Source organism: Saccoglossus kowalevskii, chromosome 18, assembly GCF_978046115.1.
Source record: "Saccoglossus kowalevskii chromosome 18, keSacKowa6.1, whole genome shotgun sequence".
NCBI classification, from domain to species: domain Eukaryota; kingdom Metazoa; phylum Hemichordata; class Enteropneusta; family Harrimaniidae; genus Saccoglossus; species Saccoglossus kowalevskii.
Genome location: NC_140658.1, coordinates 8,040,875 through 8,063,005, shown reverse-complemented (window position 1 = coordinate 8,063,005; position 22,131 = coordinate 8,040,875). Strand labels below are relative to the sequence as shown.

The window sequence follows — 22,131 nt, the reverse complement described above, 5'->3', positions numbered from 1 at the left end:
GAATATCGTGATTTATGTTCGCGAACGAGAAGTCTGGTACGCGATTTGCCTAAAAATGGACTGCGCTGTGCCATACCCTGTCTATTTTATAGTCCTTTAGCGAAATTGCGCAGTGGAAGCGCGCTCAATACAAGGGTGGCAGCACTGTTAAATATTTTCTTACAACTCGCATGTACACCGCTACTGATAACTTACAGCTTTCTGAATGTATCCAATACGTGTCAATTCGGTAAGAAAATTAAGTAAAGTTTGTGCGTATATTTAATACGAATATTATTTCTTAAATATTTCACAGCAAAATGTATCACTGATCCAACACATTTGCCTAACGCCCTCGGACTCCAGAAGAGTCTTTAAAGTCGCCTTTTATTATATATTTACGACAAACATCGTGCTTTTTATATGCTTTATTCATAATCTAAGTTCTAAATTTATTCTTTACATAAGACAAACTATAGATCTCGCTGGTTATTTATGGATGCCTGGTAGTGATATCTGCAAAGAAAAAATATTCAGTTACATTTATGTTGATATGAGAATATGAATATATTTGGTAGTTAATGAATAATTAATTTGGAAACAGTTCTGATACGTGGCGAAGAGTTCAAAAGTATAATCACATGAAAATACATTTAGTTGTGCAATGCATTTTTGTTATCTTTTTAGATAGGGCAATGTTGCTTGACATAGTTTGTTCCTGCATATTTTTATTATGATGTGTGTGGTACGTTGAAGTACAGCAATTAACAACCTAAGTATAAGCAAAATACAAATGGTGACGGTTGTGTGAAACCTTACCATGGAACACAGCATATCCGACCGTTTTTATCATCACAATCTTTTACACAGCTTGGTTCATTAGTCTCGTATTCATCTCTGTTGCAGTGATTTTTACGGCACTGGCCATTACAATCATTTTTACACGCTTCCTCATCTACATTTGAAAATAAAGTATCAGTGTATAAGAACTTGTTCATGTTATATTAATGGATTGTCAAGATAAAAAAACATAATGGTTCTCAGATTGTTAAGTATGAAATCTTACCAGCCACACAACATCTATAACCAGGTAGACACGTTGCAACACACTCATCTACGGGCTCCGCATCTTGTTCACCGCGTTTGCAATGTTTACGACATGTGCCACCACAGTTTCCTTCGCATTCGTATTCTGGTTCTTCTGTCGGAAAAATACACATCAAAATCTTGTAAAATCTGAATTCTCAAGCACAATGTGTGATAAGAATTTAGAAAAAATGTTATTTATTTGTCTTTTACACCCCATGTAAAAGCAAAATAAATTGGGTTATTTGTATTCGATGTACAATTTTTGAACTCATTCACAAAAATGTGATAAAATTAGTGCAGCAGCGCATGCGATTTTTTTAGATGAAACATAAATCAATGTACCCTGTCCTAAAAATGAAATTATCATACAGAAATCTCTATTTAATGTTTCATCATTTACTATCGTCCGTAATGAAAACGAAACCCAAAATACGTGTCCATGAGATGGGTAAAACGTACCTGGAACACAGCATATCCGACCTTTTTAATCATCACAATCTTTTACACAACTTGGTTCATATGACTCATATTCATCTGTGTTGCAATGTTTTTTACGGCACTGGCCATTACAATCATTTTTACACGCTTCCTCATCTAAATTAGAATAAAAGTTGAACATGTTAAAGTATGATTTTACGGATTAAAGTATAACAGAGTAATACAAAATATAGCTTATTCATGATATAAAAAAGCATATAGGTTCTCAGATTGTTAAGTGTGAAATTTCACCTGGCACACAACACCTATAATCCGTTGGACAACTTTCAACACACTCATCTACGGGTTCCGCATCTTGTTCACCACGTTTGCAATGTTTACGACATGTACCACCACAGTCTGCTTCGCAGTTAATTACTGGCTCGTCTGTGGAAAAATACACATATACACTTTGTAAAATCTGAACTCACAAGCACAATGTAGGAATAATGATAACAAATATTTGTTGTTGTGTTTCACTTACTAAAATGTGATGCAATTAGTGCAGCGATTATGAAAGTCTGATATGAATGTTAAACCATTATATATTGTCCACAAAATGAAATTATATATGAATAAAAACGAAATCCAAAAAGCTTGTTTGTTAAATGCTTACCTTTCACACAGCATATCCGACCATTTTGAGCATCGCAGTCGTCCTTGCAGTATTGATTATTTGACTCGTATTCATCCTTATTGCAGTGTTTTTTACGACATTGACCATCACACGTATCTGCGCATGCTGTTCCCCCTACATCAGTAATTATGAAGAATGTTCACACCAGTATATTATATATGTTATTTAATATGTGATGCAATACCAATAATAATAACAAATTTCACGTCTATTATTTTGTGGACAGCTGTTCTCGAACCAGACATTACAAAATAACAATTCAGTTAACAAATAGTTATCACCAATATTATATTTCTAAAGGAAATTGTTTGTTTTGGGAATTACAGTAACAGTATGTTACGTTCTAGTAAGAGCAAGACTGTATCATGACAGATCGTAGCTGAATATAATATATTACACTTACACTGTTGACCGTCGGTAGAAATGGCAAACAACTGGAAATAAAAAAGGGCCATTATTTAAAATTACACCATGCATGTTCAGAAAGATATACAGTAAGACAGACTATCTATACACAACCTACACTAGCCGACTTATACCTGTTATTGGTTTTTATGATGCAGTGCATACAATCATCAACACCCACTGACTCATGCGATCAACTGCACAAACACATACTTTACCATCAATCATATTGAATTTGTGTAGTGGAAATCCCATTTTAATGTTTTGTAATAAAATTGAGGAATATTTATAATATATAGGTAGTACTTACACAGACCAACGCTACCAGCGTGAACAGAAAATTACTGGAATGCATTTTGAATATATCTTCACTCGGAGAAATTTATGGACGCTGACAGCCGAGTCCAGAAGTGTGAATGATATTCATTTTAGCCATATTTATACGTTTCATCATCGGGCACATCGAAGAGCTTAGTTGCGGTGAAACATACAGTTTTTCCCATATGTTTATAAAATATCCGGAAAAAAATTAATACGATTATACATCCGATGAACCAACACAACATCGTGCTAATTTTGCAAATTTTGCATTACTCAGATATGCACAAGCCGACACGCATATAGTTTCTTGTTTATGTTACCGAGTGCGAATTATTCACAAAACCTCGAAACTATAATTGCGATAATGTTCACACTGCCATTATTATAACAAGCGTTTTACCTTAAACCGCGCCTCTACCTTAACGTGGTATGGACGACGTCAATAGTTATTAAATTATATATGAAACAAACAAACTTAAATTAAAAAGCTGTAATTAGTTTCAATGACTGAATAGCACTTAAAAACATTGTTTTTCTCAATGTGATACGTTCATTAGAATAGCATGTGTTTTTAGTCTTAATCAAAATCTTGAATTTCATTGTTCATTATGTAACTTACTAATACATGTAATAGCAAAATATTCCAATGAGATTATGCAGTATATGTGCTTCGCTTACGAATTAATCGTATCTATAAGCGTCTACACTATACGTTCATAATCAGAATAGTTTTTGACTGCAACTGTTCGGATATGATACTTACAATATTAATTAGTTTCTATAATAATAGTCGACCATTACTCGCACTTATTGTACCGTATATGATTAGTCATCACATAACTATGGGGAGCTGTTTAGTATTTTGTGAAAAATAGTATGATGTGTGTCTTCGTTGTAGAGTTTGTACTTGTTTCATAACTAGTAGCTTTCTCAATTTAATTACTTCACGTGTCTATGAATAAATCATCGTTACGTATTCCACATCATCCAAAACTCTTAATTCAGAAGACATGCAGTTGTCAATGTGTATAGTCAGAGTGGTATACAGTAAATTAAATTAACATTTTCAGCACATATCGGTTATCATATGTTTATTTCCAAAGTAGTTATCTAAATTCCCATTATCGGTAAATATATTGATTCGATTATACAGGTATACGTGACGAGTTTACAAATGATTTTTATTCATAACTAGCCATAATATACATTCATAATCAGAATATGGTTTGACTGAAAGTACTCAGGTCTGATGCAGTATGATATGTTTTTTTATGTTTATTCTTTTAATCTATTTATAGTGACTATAGTTTATTAAATGTAATTTACTGTTCATCTTTCTGTCGTAATTGTGGTTTCAATAACCACAACTGTCTATCGTTCTCACATATTGTACCGCAAAAGATTAGTCATAATACAACTGGATAGAGCTGTTTTGGTGCAAAATAGCCTAAGATGTGTCTTGGTTAGTGAGGTTTTGATATGTGCAATCGGATTTAATACGCTTTATATGCATCAAGCATCACGATGAGGTTGATCACTTTAGTTGTGTTTTCATGCCATATTGATACCAACAAATTTTTATTGCAACCTCCTATTTATATAAATCTCTTAATTGCGAAGACAGTTGTTCAAAGTTTGTAATCAGAAGGGTTTTCAGTGATGTAAATGTGGAAATACATACCAACATGAAGTTTAAGTCCAAAAACACGACTGTTAACAAAAATTAACAAAACTATCTGAAAGAAGAAAACAAGCAAAGCAACTGTCAAGTGTACAACACTATATAGTAAGATATATGATCTACGTGATAAATGTGAATTGATGTTAGATATTTTGAAACAATTAATTACATTCTGCTCCACGTGTGTCACCTGGCCATAATCGAATGGTTTATGCTGGAAACCAGAAAACAGACAAAATGACAGTGTATATTTGATTCCAAAATTGTTACTACAGATCCCAAATTCTCTTTATCGGTAAACAATATATTAAACTGGTAATGCAGATATATGTGCTGAGTTTACAAATGATTTCTACAAATGCCATACCATACGTGACTGGCGGGGTTTAACTGAACGTACTAATGTAGTATATTATTATGTTGTTTTTTAATATAATTTTCTTGGCTAGTTTATTAAACATAATTTTGCGTTAATTTTAGACTGGTAATTCGATATTCATATTTGGCTACCATTCGCATATATTCTACCACGAAAGATTAGTCATAATATAACTGTGAAGTGATGTATGGTTAAAAATAGCCTAAGGTGTGTCTTGGTCGGTATAAATAACTGAATATGCTTCGTAGCTAATATTATTGGTTGATATCTGACCTCCACTCTGTTTATTCAGCATTTTTTTTAAATGTAGACAAACAACGATGCCCAAATCTTACCGATATATTATTTTAGAAGCAATTGCATGTGCAAAGTTCAGCCAGTGAAAGTTGTTACCTTGTAGCATAAGCACTTGACAAAAATGAATTTCAATATGTGGCGCCCTCATATTTACAAATATGTTCATAGCACATTATCGGGGGCGGGTATTTTCACCATCTATCAACCATCACAGTGAAAACAAAGACGGAAGACTGTAATTTAGGCTAACTGTTGAGATATCCCTGAACAGTTTAACTAGGTTTAACTAGTGCTGTTTTCTCGACTTTAGCTGTTCCCGACTGCCGGCGTTTTACATCATCTTGTGCAGAGCCCATGGACTGCTACAAATTGACACTAATGCACACAAAAAATGAAATATGAGAGTTACAACTATTGCCTCTTAAACTTAATTAATAATTAAGTGATCTTAACACACTTATTTCGGTCACATCAGTCATACCCTTATACTATGTACAAATCAAAGTGTATACGGATAAACGGACACACCATTTTCACAATGTTCGCTTCGAAAGAATTTCGAATGTTGACAAATGAGAAATCTTTATCATAATGTTATTGCAAAAACATAGAGGACATTGTGCACTGATACACAACACTGTGCAATGTCATCTGCATTATTAATTTACCGAGTGTAACAGTTTTCTGCATGTAATTAATAATCTAGATTAATCAGTGGCTGATTATGGCAGTGTATTACACTGGTGTGTCACGTGTGTAAACATAAGAAACTACTCTGTACATCTGACATTGACAAGCATATGCACCAAAGTTGTTTGGTCGATACTTTGACGATATTTTGACTAGTTTATCTACAATTTCCTCTGAGATAGTTATCATTACAGCAGTGTACTATGAATGCGATAGTCCAAAGGCAATTTGTTGTAAAATCATTGGGCGCAAAAAAAAACATGGATAGTAATTTACACTGTTCGTGACTTTATGTTCTGTTATATTTGATAGTTTGTTTTTAGTTAAGCAACATTTATTAAGAAATATTAATCATTTTTAGATATAATAACTGGCAAAGTTAATCACAAAACAGCAACTTCTGCACTATGTTGAAGATCGTTGTAACATTTAACTGACTGTTACCTTATTGACAGTTTACTCATGGGCATATGTGTGACACATGAGTGTGCGCCCTCCAGACTGATTAAATATTTTATTAGACGTGTGTTCAATTTTCGCACGTTTTAATGGTTTATTTTCTTACAACGTTTATTTAAAGCGCCCTCTAGTATTGTACATACATATTGCATTTCAGTGTAATCACATTGGTACATAAACTAGCGAGACCAAAAAATGAATGGAAGTAGGCAGTAGCATAACAAACTTATTGCATATTTGATATGCGCCCTCTACCAATGGTTACCAACCTAACTACTGAGGGGGCAAGTTAAGCGTCTGCAGATATCCTTTTTCAGTAAAATAAATGAGGGAATTTCGTCAATTCTCTCGAAAATCTGATCGCATTTCCCGTTTATAAGCAGATAAATGGTCACACGTCTCTGGAATATGTACATTCTAAAATGATTTATACAAATTATGATAAAATTAGCCTCAGTTCACGTCCTGTGTCAGGAGCAATATGATATTATTGGAATATACAGTAACACGCCGCCAAGACTCACAACAGACGTATTTACAATATCGCTGACAGATAGAGAATTTAAAGGGGTAAAAATACGTTTTACTGAAATAAGCAAACAAAGAATCTATGCAAGTATTGAATTCAAATTATTGCTATTATGCTTGTGTAATATATGTTTGTAAAAATGACGAATTCAACAGATGATGAATACCAATTTTCTTTTCAGATTAAAAAAAGCAACTATAATCCCTGTCGATCATTTACTTGGTATTGATGATTGTAAGATGCATTGCTTAGTAGATAATGGGATAGCTAATCATTACATACTCATCATACACTCTCAGTACGTCTTTGCTGGTCCAGTGCATGCTGGTCTATATGTTACCTGGTTGTGATGTCATCATACATTTTTTGTTTGTTTACTACAGCTTTCCTGTTTTGTATTTTTTTGCTGTTGGGTCGTTGTCAACAACCTTTAAGCAGAGAAGTGTGTGATGGCGTTGATCAACCTTATAGAGTATCTCTTTAGGTATACCTATGTTTACCTTTAATATATCGCAAACATATTTTATTATCTTCTATAGTGGATTAATCTTTATATTTTGAGATTACTCTTGTTGTTATATGAAATATCTTTGAAGTTATGACTTTTTCATATATTGTATTGTCTTTATGCATATCGCCTATACAAATACACAACATAACATAACATTTCGACATTAATCCAATATAATTGCTAAAATTCTTGAGTTATTCCAAAGTTAGCTGGGGATAGCTGGGGATACATAGCTCTTCTTGTGTCGGTCTTTAATCATCGTAATGGTATTTTAGTCATTTCTGATACATTGTATGTTTTAAATTTGTTGTATTCAGATATTAGGATTTTTATCGACACAGAAGAGCTATTGTTATTCCAATACACTTGCGTAATAGAAACATGTGACGCCAAACGGTATCTCGGATAAACGCCGACAAAAGTAGAACTATTGAAACTATTGCCAATAGATAATAATATGTTTATTAAACTCTCACAAAATCAAAAACCGCAAGAAAGAAGATAGTCGTCTGCAGATGCGTATTGTCGTCTGAGAAGACTGGGACAGTGATGAAAAATGTAATGCAGCATTTAAAAGTACATGGAAAATCTGAAAAACTTTGCCTGTGTATCATGACTGTAAATGTACAATTGCGATTGAATGAAGGGTAGTTTTATTTTATGCAAGTATGACATATGACCACGACCACCAGCTTGAATATGTGACATGCTAGCCATTCAGATGCAGTTTACTAATGCTCTTTAAATAATGTACACTGGAAGGGTGAGACATGAAGTCTCCAAACGAATTGAAAACATTGTGGGCAATTTTCCAAACGTTATTTTATTCAAACATCCAGATATCGTAGCAGTTGTAGATACCTCCTTTCATTTCATTGGAAGTGACGAATACAATGATGTGTGCCACAGATTGAAGCTGACATTGCTGAAATGTGTGATAATCCAGTGATGAGATAATCACGTCAGTCAAACTTGTCTCCTTTCTGATATACACGATATATGTATAACGTTAACACTGTAAAGTTAACACTGTCGTACGATTGTTTAGTTGCCAATCAGTTACTGCACTTCTATGGTAAAAAGGAGTCACTGAAAAACTGGCTACCATTTAACCTTTTTTGCACAGATTGTAACATTTTTACCAAAGCAATATCATAGTGTCTAAAACACGCATTTGGGCAGATTACCCCTTCTCAGCAGAGTCTCCAGGCAGGGGGATATTTATACTATCTGCTTAATATGTTACCGTTCATTAAATTAATTCACTTTGTTGTTTAATTTACGGATTGGGTGAGTATACAGTGAAGGCCTTATAGCCTCCCAGATGATATTTGGTCTTACTTTAAAGCTTGTTATGCTGCGGAAGATTGACACAGACCATATGTAGTCGGTAAGTTTGTTGAACACAATGATGATAGCTCGTTTCCTGTGTGTGATGAACATAATCTACAGATGCAAGTGTAACAGTGCCCTCATCCATTTGTTCTGTACTGCCTTACCTTTATTTTCCATCTACATTGGTGGTGCATTCTACTTCCAAGGTAAAATCACATGACTTTTCCCATAGGTGCATCAACTATTGTGCCTTGTAGCTGACATTGCCAAACAAATACATAGACATATATCTAAAGACGACAACTGCAAGCAACTACTGATACTCTTGATATTTTGTCTATTGCACGTTTGGATAAAATAATGTTGATCAATCAAATGGTTCATCCGTCATCTTCGGTTTTCAGCAAAAAGGGTTAAACGTGGCCGCCATCTTGGATATTTATTCCTTATAAGTTATTCAACTGGTCAACTCGCTATTTTCAATGTGGTATATCTGACCAACGCTTGATGCAAAACCATGAAATGAATTTCATTACATTTTTTCATTTCTATTTTGAAAAGTTGCCAAAATGTTTAGATTTTAATTAAATGTTCTAACTTAACATTAATAGAAAGCAAAGATGGCTAATGAATGGAACTGTACAACCATTTGTCACTTGATCTAAAATTCCATCTACGACGTTTTTGTGAAAAACTTAAATAGATTTGAATAATGTGTTATATTTCATATATATAAGACCTTTCCTTAAAATATGTCTTTCTAGTCGTAAGTTATGCCCTCTGTAGTTGAGATCAGTTTGTTATTTTTTAGACGCAGAGGACTTTATTAGTAAAGTCATGTATTCAACTTAAGTCTATTGACTTCTGTCTGATTGTGCAGCATCAAAATAATCATCAAGGCCTCTTAATGTGTGGCAAACACTTTGATATTTTTGGTGGTTTTGTGGTTTTGAGTATTGACCTGCGCCATTGTATACAAACATTTAATTGTTCATGTGTTTGAATATGCGAATTGATTTCTGGTCTCTGTTCATTGTTGTATGGTCACACCTGATGAGACATACAATAATAACTGTCACGGTTTTTGGTAAGATCTTTTGTAGGGCTGCAGATTATGGCCAATATCTGAATAGTTGAAGTGGTAAGTTAGGTACTACCAGCTAATTTTTATTTTGTTGTAATGTGTATGTTCTGTGGACACCAGAAACCAACATTACCAAAAATCCTGAGCTGATTGGCATTCCGTTGAGTAATGATTAAACAGATTATTTACATTGTTAACACACACGTCTGTTGAACTAATACACTACCAATATATGTGACCAACTACCGATATATATGACCCACTCTTAGAATTTGCATATAGTCACATGATTATCCACCATTTTGTTCTCTGAAATTTAATTGCATTGAGCATCTTTTATTCAACACCTCTTGTTATACATTTTTTGTTTCTAGTTTAAACGATTCCTCAGAAAATAAATCAGGATAGACAGTTTTCCTTGTTTCAGTTATTGCTTAAATAAATATTCGAGAAAATAACTTAATATAAACATAAACTGTTATGATGGTCAGAAATATATAATTATATATTATCTGCAACATTGTCTACTCCTAATCCGATCTGTTAGGGTTGCCACACTCATCATCACCCCCACAGCACACCTGGGAACAAGCAAGTCCGTTTTGATAGCAAGGATAAATTCGTTTATTCTGGCAATTGGTAGCTCCACTGCAGCCACAGAAATTGCCCTTTAATTTGTCCAATGCTAGAGGTTCCTCAAGGAAAACTAGAAAAAGGATATCATTCTCTATAATCAAGCCATGTCCAGCAGGCTTAGGGAGTATTAGTTTTTCCAGATGTGCTGATGTCCATGTCTTTGTCTGCCATGATGCACATTTAAGATGTTGAATGAATGCACACAGGAAGAATTAGACATGAAGCCTCGTGACGAATTGAAAACATTCTGTGTGCCACAGATTGAAGCTGACATTGCTGAAATGTGTGATAATCCAGTGATGAGACAATCACGTCGGTCAAACTTGTCTCCTTTCTGATATACACGATGTATAAAGTTAACAATGTAAAGTTAACACTGTCGAGGGTGTCGTACGATTGTTCAGTTGTCGATCAGTTACATCACTTCTATGGTAAAAAGGCGTTACAAGTTACTGAAAAACTGGCTACCATTTAACTTTTTTTTTGACAGATTATAAAATTTTTAACAAAGCTATATCACTGTGTCTAAAGCACGCCTTTGGGCATATTACCCCTTCTAAGCAGAGTCTCCAGGCAAGGAGATATTTATACCATCTGCTTAATACGTTACCGTTCATTCAATTAATTCACTTTGTCGTTTAATTTACGGGTTGTGTTAGTATACAGTGAAGGCCTTATAGCCTCCCTGATCATATTTGGTCGTACTTTAAAGCTTGTTATGCTTGTTGACGCGGACCATATGTAGCCGGTAAGGTTGTTAAACACAGTGATGATAGCTCGTTTCCTTTGTGTAATGAACAGAATCTATGTATATGTGTAACAGTGCCTTCATCTATTTGTTCTGTACTGCCTTACCTTTATTTTCCATCTCCATTGGTGGTGCATTCTACTTCCAAGGTAAAATCACATGACTTTTCCCATAAGGTTCATCAACTATTGTGCCTTGTAGCTGACATTGCCAAACAAATGCATAGACATATATCTAAAGACGTAATAAACGACAACAGCAAGCTACTTCTGATTCACTTGATATTTTGCCTATTGCACGTTTGGATAAAATAATGTTGATCAATCAAATGGTTCATCTGTCATTTTCGGTTTTCAGCAAAAAATGGTTAAACGTGGCCACCATCTTGGATATTTGTTCCTTATGAGTAATTCAACTGGTCAACTCGCTATTTTCAATTTGGTATATCTGACCAACGCTTGATGCAAAACAATGAAATGAATTTCATTACATTTTTTCATCTCTATTTTGAAAAGTGGTCAAAATGTTTAGAGTTTGATTAAATGTTATAACTTAACAATAATAGCAAGCAAAGATGGCTGCACAAAAACTTGTCACTTTACCTAAAATTCCCTCTACGACGTTTTTGTGAAAAACTGAAATAGACTTGAATAATGTGTTGTATTTCATATATATAAGACCTTTCCTCAAAATATATCTTTCCTGTCGTAACTTATGCCCTCTATAGCTGTGATCAGTTTCTTATTTTTTAGACGCAGAGGACGTTATGTATTCAAATTAAGTCTATTGACAGTTGTCTGATTGTGCGGCATCAAAATAATCATCAAGGCCTCTTACTGTGTGGCAAACACTTTGATATTTTTAGTGGGGCAGCCACTATGTGATTTTGGGTATTGATCTGTGCCATTGTGTACAAACAATTGTGACTTTATTTTTCATGTGTTTGAATATGCGAAATGATTTCTGGTCTCCGTTCATTGTTGTTTGTTCAAAATAGTTTCACGTCGTACCTGATGAGACATACAACAATAACTGTCACGGTTTACGGTAAGATCTCTTATATATGTTGATTTATTTGTTCATCAACATTTTGTTAGATGTTATTTAGAAAATGTTAGGGGCTAATTAGAATAACCTGGATTCCAGTCTCAATGGAGTAACTAATGTTTTGAAATCTGATAGATCTTTTGCCATATACAGTGAGAACTGCGTCGAACAGCATTAGTGTTGTCTGCCATCAGCCTTATTATTTTTAGGTTTTTCATCAAGCACTGCTGTAGATAGACATGGATTCATAGCTATAATATGTCGGTCATATATGGTTTTGTGATTTCAAAAAAAGTCCTGCTTCTAAGCATTAATTTTAAGATTTAAAAAGAATATAAAAAAAAATACTATTTTGCAAATATAAACAGATAGATAATTTAATCTGCAAATTTTTAGTGATATATAAATTATGCATTATTTTTACAATAATAAAAGTAACTCTTATCACCTAAATATTAAAACGATAGAAATAAAAAAAACACAAAAAAAACAATCATATGAAATCCCTGTTGTTGCAATGATCCCAGTATTTGTTCTTATGCTGAATGTAGTGGAGACCTCCAATTCAAATATTTATTGCCTGATAGACAATAGCATACAACAAATAACATCAGTCGTCTTAATCCCTGTCATTGTCAAAGACTCAATGTCATAATCAATCATGACTACTTTCGTATCTTGCATAACTCCTCTTGTCTCAACCTTCTCCACTGCCTCGCCCAAATATGTTAAATATTCAAGTGATGTTTTTAACGAGTTTGTGTTTGTACATCTAGACATTGTTTGCATTTGCAAATCAAGAAAAATAATGCATTCTAGAAGTGTGGACACTGTCGAAAGGTACTGCTATTATTTGCATCAATATGATTATGTTATCATCACAATACGGAGTAAACATTTTCTTCAATTTGTAAAAGTACAGAAAAAAGTTGCATGAACACTAAGGTTCTAAATGTGTTGTAGCATATGCAACACTAATGGTCAAATTGCCACTTTCAGTTTAAAATAACTCTGAAATGGCTGCCAGACAAATGACGATTACAAGTCAAAATGGGTACTGTGTCACTTTCTCTATATTATTCACCGATTTGATATGTATTGGATTTAGAAATGGGTTAGTTATCATTAGAAGCGTAATCACACGAGTTGGAGTGTTTTTACAGTTATACACGATAACAGGATTCGATTAACAAATAATACCTCGTAGGAAGTGATAACATTTATTACAAACATAGAAACCATTGTGATACATGCTCCTTTGTTCAAAGTGTCTATAATTCAAACAGTTTATATTAACTACTACAAATCATTCATTAATCATTCATTCTGAATCGGATATTGCAAGCAAAAATCACAACTGAAAAGTGTAACGCCCTCTATATCATGTAAGCTGCCCTGGGTGACAACAAAAGTGAAACCCACAATTCGTAAACGCCAAATTATATTTGACAGTAAAGGTTTATCATGGAAGGTTTGTCGTAATAAAATAAACCGAACAAATATTGTAGCCACGTGCCAATTTTAATATTATAGGATCCCGTGCCCAAAAACACAGTCCATCATTTTGGAATAAATACTTTGAATTGATTTCCTCAAATATTGTTCCATTGGTTCTCTGATCTAAGCAAGTGCGTGCAAACTGGGTTTCAATTCATACAGGTGTTTATAAGATAACATGTTTGGGACCTTCACTGTTTTTTGGTAATAATTGACGGTGCTTTTTCTTGCCCATTGTTGCCTCACTGGAAATATGTTGACAACTTGACTTTTGCGAACAAAAAATAAATGACCGGATAGGTCATTTGGGATTGGGTGAGAAAACATAGTTACATGTCATTTAGTGCTGTCCTTTCTGCCCACATTTTAATCGCTGTTAGTAACGATATATTTGTATTCCATTTTCTGCAAGGAGAGATAGTGTTATTTCAGAAATTGTAAGAAAATGTCAATAGTCTAATAAAATGACATAGATAGGTTTTTGATCGAGCAATTAAACTGGCTTCAAGTCGAAGTTCTGTGTTGACTACTTACCTACAGGTAGCTAGAAAAACAAAAATAGGTAACTAAATTGTTCAATAAAATTTATGGATAATTAAAACCATTTGACATAAAGAGGGGTTCTAAAATAGTCGTAAAATGTAGGACAAACGAGATTGTCTACTGAGTGCATGGGCATATGGCCAATTAAAAGTGTGCTAGCTCATACTGTTATCGCAGTTATCTCTGTCAATCATAATTCCGACAATTCTTTGCCAAATAGTAGGCTCGAACAAAATCGAGTTATTCGCATGTTTCGTAGTAAAAAAGTGTCATAGACCCAATCAAAAGTTTACAATTGTATTTCAATGAGCCTGTGCACCTCTTCGAAGAAGCCAGGGTACAGTAACATGCGAATGCAAGAAAGTTTTGTCTGAGGACAGCTTTCTAAGTCAGCAATGAGATTATTATGTAGTTGCATTTGAAGGCAGAAAGCAAACTGGTTCATTGTCGAGGTTCGAATATTATCACAATAAGTTACAAATAGAGGAAAGGCTTATCTCCTTGAAATGGGTATTTTTTTTGTTTATGTTTTAGTTCTTATCGAGGGGGTCTACGGGCTGGGCCACAGATTTAGATCAAGGTAAGACACCAGTTATTGCTTTTTAATCATAATTGCATTGGAACCCCTACTTAACAGTTAATGTAACTGGCCTCCAACAATTCTGCTTTTGTTGTGTTTGGAAACGATGTCACGACCACAACAGGGCTCACAGTTTTGCATCATGTATTTGTTCAATGTTGTGTCATTTCTTCTTGATTACAGCTACTTTGGAGCCCTGACTGCGCATTAAAATAAGTTGTTTCCCCTGGAATTGTTTGCCTTTTGCCATCACATTGTTTATTTTCTCAACGTCTTGCAGCAGGTTGTCATCAAGGCAATAAGCCATTTGTATGTTTTCGGTTGTACACATGTCCTTTCAATATGTGCTCACGTTGTTGTGGTCAGCAACCCTGATTACAGATACATTATTGTGGGTATTTAGTTTCAATATTGTAAAGTAAAACAAATGGGTGTATGTGATTAGTTTAATATACGACCATCCCAACTTTCAACTGTAACATCCCAACTGTAAACACTCGCTTTCAATCATGTCGATGTAATACAAGCGACATTACTGCGTTTGCTTAACGTGTTTTCTTGCTAATAATACATTTGTTGTCTGCCAAATCGCAGTTTTGCCCCCATAAACATGTGTTATTATTTAAATATCCTTGTTCGTCACGGTAAATTCCCATATTCCAGCAAGCTCCATAATCCGATGCGATTTGACATTGTGCGGAATAGAGGTGCTTTTATTGGACTTGTATGGGCGTCAAATAGGAAGCACTGGCATACCATTATTTAATTTGAACTCAATAGTCGTGTAAGAATGTTTGCAAAATACAATGAACATATAACAATAACAATTTCCATAAAAATATTTCGTTGTATGATTTTTTGTTGAGATCATAAATATTTATGCAGACCTTGTGTATACTACCCGGCATGCAAATGTGTATTGCAATCATGCATTGCATAACAAACGGTCAATAACTTTTACAATATATTCTATTTGAAAATACATTGTTCCCTTCCTCATTACAATTTTCAGGCAAAATAGTTTATATAAATCGATGAAGGCCTTCAAAAGTATGGGAATCTCAAAAAAAATACATATAGGAAAATAGTCGTAACTCAGATAACCCTTCTATTTTGCTCAGATATAAAATCCTACCAGCGATAAATGGAATGATAACGGGTCAGGCCTCTAATTGCAGAAGAGTCTTCAAATCTGGTCTTTATCATATATTTACGACAGACATCGTATTTGCTTTTATGCACTTTATTTCTAATCTAAGATCTTAATTTATTCTTCACATCAGACAAACTATGAATCTTATTCTGTCACTGGTAGCATAGTGGTTGTCGCATCAGACTCATGATCGGTAGACCCAAGTTCAAATCGTACATCAAAAGGGTCGACTCCTACCTTGGATGAGTGTGCCACAGACTCAATGGGAAGGCCAATTCCACTGCCCGAGATTCATTCCCTAACGAATGCGACTTTGGAGGAACCTTCTTTAAGGTCCGAGCCTGGTTGACGCCAGGATAGCGCATTAAAATTTACATTCGATAGGGAGATGGCCACACAGCTCTGTCATATAGTCCCAAACAAGAAATGACCTCTGTGGCAAAATGCACTAGCACTTGCAATTTGCACTTACAGAATAAAAAAAAGTCAGGAGAGACAACAGTGACATTCAATGTCCGGAACTGTCGCTTGGCACATAAACATTTATTACAAAAAAAATAAGGATATGAATATATACGAGTTCCCTTGATTATCTGTAGGTACTGTGTAGTGATATCTGTGAAGAAGAAACAAAATATTCAGTTATGAGGATATGAATATATAATGAGTCCCCTTGATTGTAGGTACTGGGAAGTGATATCTGTGAAGAAGAAACAAAATATTCAGTTATGAGGATATGAATATATAATGAGTCCCCTTGATTATCTGTAGGTGCTGGGCAATGATATCTGTGAAGAAGAAACAAAATATTCAGTTATGAGGATATGAATATATAATTAGTCCTCTTGTAATTCTGTAGGTGCTTTGCAGTGATATCTGTGAAGAAGAAACAAAATATTCAGTTGTGAGGATAGGAATATATAATTAGTCCCCTTGATTATCTGTAGGTGCTTGCTTATCTGTGAAGAAAAACAATATATTCAGTTACATTTATGTTATTAGGAGAGTTTGAATATATATTTGGTAGTTACTAGATCTTTACTTTGGAAAGTATGTTTTTTTTTAATTTGGAAAGTATGTGGAATTGTTTGAATTTAAACAGAAACACTATAGCACATTATTTAAGATTAAATTGTGTGATTTTTCCCGAATCGTACAGACACGTGGTGAGTAGTTTTAAAGTATAATCACATGAAAACACATTGAGTTGTGCAATGTTTTTTATCGACCTTTTAGATTTGGTCATGTTTTTTGACATAATAGACACACGGGAACAAACTATGTTGAAATTCAGCAATTGAATCACAATGGGATAAAACTTAAAATTTACCTAAATAGAAGCAAAATCCGAATGGTGTCGGTTGCGTGAAACATTACCCATGAAACACGGCATATCGTTTACACAGCTTGGTCATTGCAATGATTTTTGCGGCATTGACCATTACAATCATATTTACAAAATCACATTGATTTGTTTACATAATTTATTATGTAAATTACTAATACACGTATCAGCAAAATATTTCAATGAGATTATGCAGTATATGTGCTGCGCTTACGAATTAATCGTATCTATAAGAGTCTACACCATACGTTTATAATCAGAATAAATTGACTGCAACTGTTCGAATATGATACTTACAATGTTAATTAGTTTCTATAATAATAGCCGGTCATTATTCGTACTTATTGTACCGCATAGGATTAGTCATCATACAACTATGGAGAGCTGTTTAGTATTTTGTAAAAAATAGCCTGATTTGCGTATTCGTCGGCGTATTTTGGGTATGTACAATCGAAGCGTACTTGTCCGACTTCCCAACTAATAGCGTTATCAATTGTATTACGTTATGTGTCAATTTGCTATGATTAAATCATCATTACGTATCCAACATCATCCATAACTCTTAATTCAGAAAACATTCAATTGTCAATGTGTATAGTCTGAGTAGTATCGAGTAAATTAAATTAACATTTTCAGCACATATCGGTTATCGTATGTTTATTTCCAAAGCAGTTATCTAAATTCCCATTATCGGTAAAAATATTGATGCGATTATACAGGTATATGTGACGAGTTTACAAATTATTTTCATTTGCATCTATCCATACCATATATTCATAATCGTAATATGGTTTCACTAAAAGTACTGAAAGTACATTTTAATTTCATTATATTTACTATAATTTATATTGAATGTAATTTACTGTTCATCTTAGAGTCGAAATTGTGGTTTCGCACATACTGTACCGCAGAGGATTATTCATAATATAACTGTGGTGACTGTTATCATTTGGTGCAACATAGCCTAAGGTGTGTCTTAGTCACAGTGAGCGTGATCAGTTTAATTTGTATATGTGCCATCTTGTTACGAACGAATTTTTATTACAAGCTTCTATTTACTTAAAACCTAATTGCGAAGACAGTTTTTTCGTGTTTGTATCAGTAAGAATTTCAGTGATTGTTTAATTTGGAAACCTGAAGTCTACAACAGAGATTTTGACATTCCCATCACATAATATCGTATATTTCTTTCCAAAATAGTAACCTAAATTAGCGGTAAAAATATTAATCCGGTAATACGGGTTTATGTGGAGTGTTTACAAATGATTTGTAACTTGCCATACCATACGTTTTTCAATTAGAAAAGGATTTTACTGAACGTACTAATGCAGTATATTATGTTTTTTATGTATTTGTTTTTTAACATAATCGTCTTGGCTAGTTAATTAAACATAATTTAGTGTCCATTATAAAGTGATAATTTTGGTTTCAATATTCTTAACTGGCTATAATTCACACATATTGTGCCACGAAAGATTAGTCATAATATAACAGTGGAGAGTAACAGTGTAACAGTGTTTTCTATTTGGTGCAAAACATTCTAAGGTGTGTCTTGGTCGGTGAGTTGAATGCTGAAATTTTATATGTTAATGAGTTACTCCCGGCGATGTGCTTTTTCAACATGGCCACTCTTAGAATTCTTTCAATGATAACGTACCGCATGGTACATCCGATCTCGATTCGGATATTGTGATGAGTTGCTTATATATTCTGTTCATGGAATATCTTTTGATACTTATATCTACATTTTACTGAACACCAAAACAGAGGTCGTAGACGATTTCATAACCATTTTAAAAAAATCACTTCAGCAGTTTCATTTGTATTCATTGGCATGCATTAATGTACGTATGTGTTCTATTTTAAAAAATACCTTCAAATATATTAATCAGTCAATCGGCCTGTGATGTGTCAGGTTTAAAATAATTCATGTTTCCACTGTGCCAATATAACATCGCTAAGTTTAAACAAGCTTTTAAGTCACTATTAGCGAGTTCTACTCAATATATTGTTAACACACATGTTGTTGTTAACAATGAAAGTGCCGTAAAAGATCCCATCCTTCAGGATGCAATGTGAGCGAAAACATGATGTTCGACACTATGTACTGTACACCAAATTGAATTATGATTTCACTATAAGAATTTTCGTTTTCATAACACACAGTAGTATACGATCATAGACGAAATATCAAAACCACTAATACGCAGGTACAGGGATTGTTATATTCTTTCCATATTCGTAGGTTAATGACGTCATAATTGAACATGGTGTCTCTTTTGTATCGCTATTGTATACGCCTACTCATTCTATTCTATAATTATATGCACACAATCTGACCTTTTGATCTAGATTTCACTGGGATTGAATATTTTATTTCAAACAATATTCTAATGTGATGTAATATCACAAAAATATACCAACACAAGTACGCTATGATTGCCATCGGTGTAATTTCTGGGTTTCATTTTTTTATTGGTGACTCTTCACGATGTCAACGCGATTTGTATAATTATTCTTTTTTTTCAACAAGCGGAAAACATGGAAAGTCATGGAATTAAATAAAAAGCTTGATGCATGAACTTAGCGAAAAAATATTCCAAAGCCCAACATCAAACATAACACAACATTACACTGCTTCGTGTATTTGACAATGTTGTGTATGTTTGAAATTACAGTATGTTTATAAATATCTCGTCTTTCGATAATAATTTCGATTGTTTGAAATGTCTATCGACCGTATTGCGGTAATAATTTGTTCGAAATATCGATCGTCATTTCGGTTTAAGAGGTTAGGAGGTTACGACGGCGTCGGTGCCGACGTCCGTCATTCAACACAATCAGCCTTGACATGACTCTAATTCATGGGGATCATGTTCAGTAATTTGAGGGCCGAATGCCCAAATAATATACTATTTATAATACACATATACTATTTATTATATACTTTTTATTTTCCATCGCCAAACTATAAAAACAAAAACTAGCATTTTTCGGTGAAACAGTCAAATTCAACTGTCCATATTTTCACCTTGATATGTTTTCTGGCATTTGTTAACTACTCATGTGCTAAAAATGGTCAATATTTGGGTGAGATTCTCTCGCAAAATCTGGTCATTAATGGTTATGTGACCCAACATCCAATCACCGCTTACAACACACATAGTTTGTTTGAGTGCTGTGACAAGCTTCAAAATTACTCAGTCGAAAAATCGGAGGTAGGATTTGATCTCCATTCAAAAAACAGCGAGGTTGAGATACATTATGGAACGTGACAATTCACTTTTCTAGCAAGTTGAGAAAATAAGGTAAACCAGACCACAGTAGATGATTTTCAATACCGAGGTCTTCTCGGAATCATGTATTCTAAACTGACCATAGACCGGCCACCAAATTTTCACGGCAGCAACTAAATTTAACACTTTGTTTTTCCTGGAGCCCAATAAATTATTTATAAATGTCATACTTTGTTCGGTTTTGTCATGGTATGTGGCCCGCTTTTACTATCAAAATGGAACTGGTTTGTGAAAAAACTTTCACAGTGCGTATGTATCTCCTAACTGTATCATTACAACCACCATTGCTAGTTTTTAGTGTTTGGGCGAGCGATTGATGTTGCAATAAGCGAGCCAGAGGAAAGAAACGATGAAAATGCGGTCGTTTTCTGTCAAAAATACCGTCGATTAAAAAGTGGGAAGTTGGGCGAAATGAATACTATAGTTCAGGTGACGTTAGCGTAATTCTAATTTTGTTTTAACACTCACAATATTTATTCACACCCTGTTTGCCATTAGCAAGAATGTTGTATGTGTCTTGTTTCTCGCAACCAATAGGGTGACTTTTTATTTGGGATTTCGAGAAACTTAATAGAAATCGTTATGTCATTCATACGCACAACACCTCACCATGTTTGTCAGTAAACACGGTTCTTCAGAGTAGCACTTCTATGGGATTGACGTACTAGAATAAATGGGTTCTAATAGCAGTGCTCACCAGAATTCATTTATAGATCTCAAATTCCATATATGGAGTGACAAAAGCCAGACCTGTGCGCGAAATAAATACCGGCAATAAAACAACATTATACCCTCGCAATACGGCAGTTACTGACTCCCCTGGTGACTCAGATGTTGAACAATATTTGTACCGCCAACGTAAAAATGCGATAACACAAATAATAGGCTCATTAAGCAAAGCTTTCAATATGTGAATGAAAAATTGGAATTATTTATGTATTCATAAAGATTTTTCAAAACCATCACATAAAAATTACGTACCAAATTACACTAAAATAATGATAATGTGGTTATTTGGCACTCGACCGTTAGCTACGAATATCATGATTAATGTTCGCGCACGAGAAGTCTGGTACGCGATTTGTCTAAGGACTGCGCTGTGCCATACCCTGTCTATTTTATAGCCCTTTAGCGAAATTGCGCAGTGGAGGCGCGTTCAATACATCTGTGGCAGCACTGTTAAATATTTTCTTACAGCTCGCTACTGATAACTTACAGCTTTCTGAATGTATCCACTATGTGTCAAATCGGTAAGTGAATTAAGTATAGTTTGTGCATATATTTAATACGAATATTATTTCTTAAATATTTCACAGCAGAATGTATCACTGATCCAACACTTCTGCCTAACGCCCTTGAACTCCAGAAAAGTCTCGAAAGTTACCATTTATTATATATTTACGACAAACATCG

General features: G+C 34.1%; 1 protein-coding gene across 3 annotated transcripts; it reads right to left on the bottom strand.

Moving 5' to 3' along the window:
- Nucleotides 1-392: 392 nt before the first annotated feature.
- Nucleotides 393-2,957, bottom strand: LOC102805265 (uncharacterized). Of its 3 annotated transcripts, none has more exons than XR_014927055.1 (7): nt 2,898-2,957; nt 2,586-2,616; nt 2,162-2,296; nt 1,798-1,932; nt 1,528-1,662; nt 1,046-1,180; nt 840-934 (listed from the first exon to the last, which is right to left on the bottom strand). XR_014927055.1 is itself a non-coding variant. In XM_085493193.1 (6 exons), coding segments are annotated over exons 1-6 (483 nt in total). In that variant the 5' UTR covers nt 2,943-2,957; the 3' UTR covers nt 393-494. The 3 variants fall into 3 exon arrangements, 1 of the variants encoding a protein (XP_085349319.1); XR_014927056.1 differs by having other exon boundaries at nt 1,046-1,177; XM_085493193.1 differs by lacking the exons at nt 1,046-1,180; nt 1,528-1,662 and adding an exon at nt 393-495 and having other exon boundaries at nt 799-934.
- Nucleotides 2,958-22,131: the final 19,174 nt, after the last annotated feature.